This window comes from Parasteatoda tepidariorum, chromosome 9 (assembly GCF_043381705.1).
Source record: "Parasteatoda tepidariorum isolate YZ-2023 chromosome 9, CAS_Ptep_4.0, whole genome shotgun sequence".
Lineage (NCBI taxonomy): Eukaryota > Metazoa > Arthropoda > Arachnida > Araneae > Theridiidae > Parasteatoda > Parasteatoda tepidariorum.
In genome coordinates, this window is record NC_092212.1 from 28,938,700 (window position 1) to 28,946,534 (window position 7,835).

The 7,835-nt window shown below is 31.9% G+C and overlaps 1 protein-coding gene across 1 annotated transcript in view; it reads right to left on the reverse strand.

Annotated features, from left to right (window-relative positions):
- LOC107447239 (proto-oncogene tyrosine-protein kinase receptor Ret) overlaps positions 1-7,835 on the reverse strand; it is a 62,161-nt gene that overhangs the window by 14,040 nt on the left and 40,286 nt on the right. The window contains exons 13-18 of the mRNA XM_071185780.1: positions 6,790-6,823; positions 5,315-5,422; positions 4,194-4,357; positions 2,949-3,071; positions 2,144-2,214; positions 364-404 (exon numbers count right to left, since the gene is read on the reverse strand). Of these exons, the coding sequence (XP_071041881.1) occupies positions 364-404; positions 2,144-2,214; positions 2,949-3,071; positions 4,194-4,357; positions 5,315-5,422; positions 6,790-6,823 (541 nt within the window). The remainder of the gene's footprint in view (positions 1-363; positions 405-2,143; positions 2,215-2,948; positions 3,072-4,193; positions 4,358-5,314; positions 5,423-6,789; positions 6,824-7,835) is intronic.

Consider the following 7,835-nt stretch of genomic DNA (forward strand, 5'->3'; position numbering starts at 1 on the left):
CAGCTGTAATCAAAATTTTTTGAAAGTTTGAATTTTGAAGTTTGAAAGTTGAAATTTTTTGAAAGTCACGATTACAAGTAATTGATTACTTGTAATCGTGATTACAAGTAATTGATTACATAGCTGTAATTATCTGTAATCAATTACAGTTGTAATCGATTACTGTAATCAACGGCCAACTCTGCCATAAATGCATCTTCTACGCGATACTACTGCCATCTGTAGCTACAGTTGCTATATTGCTATACTATGACTTTTTTCACCTCAGTGTATGTCATAAAAATTTTTTTTAAACTTCATTTATCAAGTTCTATTACGGGGGAGAAATAACTGATATTGTAATTGAATAACAATCATACTCACCTATAGTTACAATTTCCCATAACAAAACTCCATAGGACCATCTTCACGGTAAGCAATAAAAGTATACATTCATTTATAAATTGGTTATTCATGTATTTAATATACTCTTTAGTGACGATATAAGATAATTAGTCTATAATAGACATTATAAATAACTTTAGGTGGAACTAGTAGTATTACAAAGCACAAGTACCATTATCTAGTCATATATCCTATTTTATGGCGGGATGAGTTGAAGTACTACTTTATGTATTGCATATTTTCCATAAAATAAAAAAAATGGATAATTTAAAAAAATGACCAATTGATTGTCGATAATTTTTCCTTTTGATTTTCTACAATTATACCCTGATGATCTAATAGGATTATCACAGATTTTTCAAATTTTTCCTTAGTAGAGAATGAAAGATGTTAACTGCAGCATTGCATTGATTCATTTTTGGTAATCTGTTACAGCGGTTTAAAATGTCAATCTTTTGTTTTAATATTAAATCAGTTTACTTTCTTCTATCTATATCGCCAAACTCATTGAAAGCGAGTAGGGCATAAAATACCTACAAGCTCGTTCTCGGTTTAGATAAGACACAGCTCTTCAGAGATAGGAAGAAAATTATCACATGGTATTAGCACAGCCAATCTTCACACTCCTGTCTACATGCAGTTGAAAGACCATCTAAGGTGAGAGAAGGAGAAGGGACAACTGGTCAACTTTCTATTTTGTGACGTAGCTACGTTAACTGTTAATCGAGCTTAAAGCTAAAATTTAAATATTTGCCTCATCCAGGCCTGATATTTGTTCTGAATGTAAACAAAAACCGCTTCTGAAGCGTACGAAGAGGTCTCTTTCTTTCACAAATATACACAAAGCACAGCTCGTTAAGGCCTGTTTACACGGTCCAATTTCTTGTATCCGAGAAATTGGACGGATTTCTCTGCCCAAGAAATTTGATGATTCGTTGACACTAAAATTGGATCGTCTAAACAGGCCTTTAGAGTTGATCGAGCCCTTCTTCTGGCTTTATAGTTCACCTCAATCTGAGGCAAATATTTACACTGAAAACGAAACAAGTTAAGAGGATCCGAGCCTTATAAGTTTTGTATTTTTTGAAATTCAAACAGTGCAGGCAAAAAAAAAAAAAAAAAAACACGTTTTTTCANAAAAAAAAAAAAAAAACACGTTTGTTCTGAAAACACAGTATTTACTTCTTTGGTAGTTGAGATGATAACTTTAAACGACTTAATCCTTTCGCGCCGACTGTCACAAATACGTGCCAGCATAAAACCGTATAAATCAGGGTAAAAAGATAAAACTGGTAACCAAAGTAATTCTTTATTAATTTATTTGTGGGCGGGGTTATAATTGTTTGATTTATTTAATTCACCATTAATTTAGTTCAAAATAAAACTATTTAGTTATACTTTGAACTAATATTGATTATATATATGATTAAACTAACAATAATTAAAGTCTAAGCAAAGTAAGTCTGTCAAATTAGCTACGCCTACATTTCAGCTACCGTTTTTTATTTATTTACATCCTAATTCTGATTTTGTACGAATGCTTTTATGAATCTCCCGTCCTCAAGGGGTAATTAAACACGATAGCCATAATTTTAATATACAAATGAATAGAGAAAACACAGACAGAGGGAATTTGATAACAATAAGCGATTGATAACATTAACAGCGATCATAATAAACGGAGACTACTGTATTAGCAGGAGTAAGAATAAATTTATTGCAACGTACGTTGCAGCTTTGGATTATAATTATGACTTACACATCACTTTTCGTGGTGTAGATGTTAGTTTGAAGAGATTCCAGAGCCATCCATTTCACCGGGACCTTTCCCTTGAAAAAATATTAACAAATTATTAATAATTTTCGTAAATAAGAATCTGCAATGAACACAATTTAATTCTAAAATGTATACAGTGATATCACAGTGCTCAAAGTTTCCTACTAAAGTAGTGTTAAGAATGTTATGATATTTTCTTTTGTTGATGTGAAACGAAACTCGAAGAAACTAAATATTTTAATTACTACCTAATGTTAACAATATACATCAAAATATTTAGTTCTAAATCTGATTGTGGTGTTAATTTTAAATTGAAGTGGGAGATAAAGTTAAGAATTTTGTTAGCCTTAACCTAAGACTGTTGTTTGTTAGTTTGAAATAAATTAGCCACTATTTCTCAATTTTTCATAGAATACTTCGATCACCCTGGCCAAATTATTAGACTCACTGTAAGATTCTATGTAAAATCTTAATTATAAGGTGATACTATACAGTATTATTGCTTTGACGTGGCTGAAACCAGTTTGTACTTGTTTATATTCGTATATCAATTAGTTAACATTGTAATGCAATAACTTAGAAAAATAATATATTAATGCAAATAGGAAGTATATAAAAAAATATCCTAAATAAAAACCCATGACATGTGTGCTTAAATATAAAAGAATTGCATATAAACTCGTCTAAATCTGGAGGAATATCATTCATCCATTATAAAATTTTCGCCGTAAATATCTTACGTCATACTAAACACACTTTTAAAAAAAAGTATGAAATCAATACTTACCTTTGTAGATTTACGATAGGCATCCTCTTGATAGACATCTCGACTAAGACCAAAATCCGATATTTTTAAAACTTTATCAGATGATACCAATACATTTCTTGCAGCCAAGTCTCGGTGTACAACCTAAACAAAAATCAGTTTAGAATACAATGAGAGGGCAACGTATCGATTTATTGTAAGACATCAACAAGCAAAAACGATATTTTAAGGAAATATTTTCATGATATACACTGCTCAAAACAATTAAAAGATATTGTAAGTCTTGTATAAGCAAATTTTTTGTGTGCATAAAATGACATAAGAGAGTCTCAAATGCAAATTTTCAGTTTGACGTCGAGGACGACACTTTAGCTGCCAGTAAATTTGATTTAACTTTCAACTTAATGTAAGACAAAGCGGAAAAGAATAATCGATATTCAGTAAGCGCATTGTTTCAATGAGTGCAATGTTTCAACGAAGTTATTTAACCAATTCAGAAGCTTGGAGAGTTGCTGGCCGGTTCGAAGGGAGCCAAACATAAGCCGAAGAAGCAGAAATTTTTTTTATTTTATAACCGTCGTTGAACAGCCGGCCCAATTGTTTTTGGGTTTACGACTTCTAATGTTCAACTCCGTAGCCTTGTAATTTTGAACTCAATCCAGAAGACAAGGGAACTCCTGGATCAAGTATTGGGTATCCTTATCAAGTATCCTTATTTACGTTGTTTTCTTGCTTTTAACTTATTCGATTTTTAATTCTATTCACCTCTATATACTTTCTCTTGGGTAAACAAAAGCAGTAAAAACTGTTGAAAAAAATCTGCGTAGTCATAGATATATTTCAAACCTTACGAAACTTCTTATTGTACACGTATTATTGATAAATTGAATCTTATGTGTTGTTCGAAAATTTTTAATAAGTTTCTAATAACAGTAAACTTTACAGAAATGAATAGTTAATTTTTTATTAAATAAAACTTTGCTCCTTCACCGTTTTGCATAAAGTTTATAATAGGACCATTTATTCCGCTTTCGACTTGTATACACGCCATTGTTTGATTTTCATTTCGTACACTGTGGGAAATTTCTAAAATTAAATCTCGCGATTAACTGGTTTGATTCGCACCTCTTTTCCGTAGAAACGAGCAAACTTAAAACGTCTATATCCTCATAATAAACTTTTTACAGTTCGTAGAAACCCTGCTTTGGTATGAAGGAACAATGCAAAGCTTATAACTACTAACTATATACACAAATGTATACATACTTTGACACTCGCAAGATAATCCATTCCTCTGGCAATTTGCAGGGCAAATGAGAATAATTCGGAAATTTCCATTTTTACATCAGAATCATCCGATCTCATTTTCTTCAAAAAGTTTATTAAAGCTCCATTCTCAGCGTATTCCATTATGAGATAAAGTGGTCCTTCTATTAAAGTGAAAAAATAAACAAATGTTAAAAACAATAAGGATTAAATATGAGATGGAGAGCAATTTTTGTTATTGATAATATGATTGAGATTCCTTCCATTATCTCTGACTTATCTATCTAATTGCCGACGCCATTGTTTTTGGGTGTTCAACTTAATGTTACATTTTGTTTCGCTGCGCAAAGACTAGCATACATGAAACATGAAATGACAAATAATTTTTATAACCGTCGTTGAACAACCGACCGAGTTTTCAGCTTACGAATACCAATGTTCAACTCTGTATCCTTAAATTTTGAATCTAATCTAGAAGACAAGGGAACTCTTGATCAAGTATTGAGAGAAATTTGACCCCGTGACCTCTTTGCCCACAACGGGATGCTACGGGAATGATTTACTATTAGATGTAAGATAAAAATTATAAATTTCATACACAAAACCCTAATTATACAGAGCTATTAGTTCAATCGGCTTTAATTTTCATATTATTCGATTCAGCGTTAAGAAGTGCTGAGGAAACAATTTGTCATTTTTTTAATAGCGATAGCAGACATTTAAATATTTAAGTTGAAAACTGCGTTTTTGTTCATAATACCTTAACTTCTAAATAGTTAATAATAGTCTTGGCCACTAGGAACTTCCCATTTGTTTTCTTTTCCCTTTTATTCCCTTCCCATTGATGGTTCTCAGATGTCACCATTGTTTTTCTTACTCTATAAGCTATATAAAAAAGTTTAAGACTACTTTGTATACGGACCTCAGTTGTCATTTCACGAAGTTGCATACTGAGCTTAGTGGTAGTTGGAAAACCCAAATTAATATATTAAGTTAATTAACAATTAATATATTAGCTTAACAATTCATACATTATTAATATATTAGCTTAACAATTAATAAACTATTATTATATTTGCTTGACAGTATACGATATAAATGAAAAATCCTGCATTATTTACCATCATCAGTACAAGCACAGAGAAGTTGTATCACATTTGGATGATGGATATCTTTCAGCAAGTTTAATTCGGTTATCATGTCACGCTTCTCAGAAGAGGAACTACCATCTGGAAAAAAATTAAATTGCTTAATAAATGAACTTTCATGTTTTAAACACAAAAATCAGTATTTTAATGATCAGTTAGTGAAAGAGCCAGAATAATAATATCTGGGATCCCAACTGTTCCACGTAAAAAAAAAAAAAAGATTTTGTAAGGTGTCAGAAAATTATACACTAAATATGTCAGAATTTTGGTAAATTCTGAAAAGGCTAACTGATCCGGATTCAACAAAATCTTTTAAAAAACGGAAGAGAACTGGTAAATAAAATTTGTAGATTTCCGGTTAATTTTACCAACTTTTTAAGTAGCTGAACACGACATAACTATAACAAAGTGGCGTATCACATAAGCTTTTGAATTATTTAAAAGTAGTCGTAAGTAAAAAATTCATTAATAGAATTTACTAAATTTAGAATCATGCACCAAAAAACAATACCACTAGAAAATAATTATCCACCATCCGCAGCAAGTTGGCATCTCTGTGTAAAGGCTTAATCACGATTTAAGACTAGTTCTAGTATTTTGATTTTATTGGGCACCAGGCCCATTCGTCTGGAATTTTAGAGCTTGCTCTAAACTATGTTTGTTTGAAGTTGCACAGAGTTTTGTTGAGCATAGCTTGATCGCTTTATTTAATAAAACTGGGCACCTGGGCCCCGCAGCGTCCCCTATCCCATACATCATAAAATATAAATACATTGAGTTACAAACATATTGAGTTTAGCAACTTGTTAAACATAGAAGTAAGCAGGCAGTGGGGTGATTTAAACCTTTTTTTTTCCTTCTTTCGTTTATTAAACAAAAACTGGGTACCTGGGACGCGCAGAGGCCCCTACCCCATACATCATGAAATATAAGCAAGTTGATTTGCAAACATTTTGTATTTAGCAACGTTATGGTAGCTAGTTAAAGAAACCAAGCTCATTTGCTTGAAAAATTAAAAACATTTAATAAGTACAAACAATTTGATTTTAGTCATTTTGTACAACCATGATTAGCGAAATAAACATTATGTACTGACTTGATTAGAGAATTATGCATTATTTGCAATAGGTAAATGACTAGAAAAATTGATATTGAGCATTATAAACATTTTATGGTTTTAAATAGTACAAGCAAATTTAGTTTTGATTTAAGACCACTCATACTCATATGTGATGGTTATCTTAGCATCAGCCCCGCTAGGGGCTCTAACTAATTCATCTGAGTGGAAATAAATAATAAATCGCCGAAGCGCTACTGAAAGGTGAAAGTTGGGGTTCAGTATCTTTTACTGAGAGAAAATTAAAATGAAGTAGTGAGATTGAACAAACAAGTTTAAGAGAGAGAAGAGGTTTTGTAGCAGACTGCCTCGCCTCCCTTCGAGGTATTACCCCCGAGCTTCTCAGGTGCACAGTAGTCACATAGCTTCAGAGAAAAGGAGAAATACATAATAAATGAGCAAAATTATTTACAAGTATTTACAGCTATTTACAAAATTTACGGGATAAAACTCCGTCGGATAGGAAAAAGGCGGTTGCCGGGCTATATTTTATGTTGTCTTTGATGAGCTCAAAATCAAAATTTTTAAAGTAATTGCACGTATGACAAGAGAGTGCACCTCTGAAGAAACTTGCACATAGTTCAGCTATGTGCTCATCTATTTTGTTGATTTTTAACTCTCGTCTTAGATCTTTCATTCTCATGGATCTGGGGGCTCCAGTGATATATCTGAGGAATTTATTTTGAGTAATCTCCAGTTTGTTTTTTTGAGTAACAGTGGTTGAGCTCCATGCAGGGGCTGCGTAGCTGATGATCGGTCGAATGCATTGGCATACCTGCCAACTTTTAATCCTTTCCATTATAATTTTTCCCAGTGGTATTATAATGGAATTAAAACTTCAATTTTAAGCAAACAAATACGTTGTGTTTGAGAAAACTTAAAATGACAACCATGATAGTAAGGCATATTGATATATGTGCTTAATTTTTGTAAAAATAGTGGTGATCAAAATCATTTAAAAATTAAAATTATAAAAGAAAAAAATAGTATATATTTACTACCACTTTAAAAATGAAAATAAAATCTTCCGGAAAATCCGGAAGAGTTGGCAGGTATGCATTGGAGGCATAGCGTTCGTTTTGTTTTGAGTGGTAGTTTTGAATTATAGTTTAATATTGGTTACAGAGATCTATAGGCTCCTTGCGCTTTGTTAAGAATATTTTCAATATGGGTATTCCAGTTTAAAGTACTAGTAAGAGTGACGCCTAGGTAGGTGGCCTTTCGAACTAGTGGTATTGCATCATTGAAAAGAGTAATATTTGGATAAATGACTTTCTTTTTACTTGATTTCCTAATAATTAGTAGTGAAGATTTAGTGGTGTTGATGGCTACCTTCCATTTTGTGCACCAGGCTTCGATATGAGGTATGATATTACT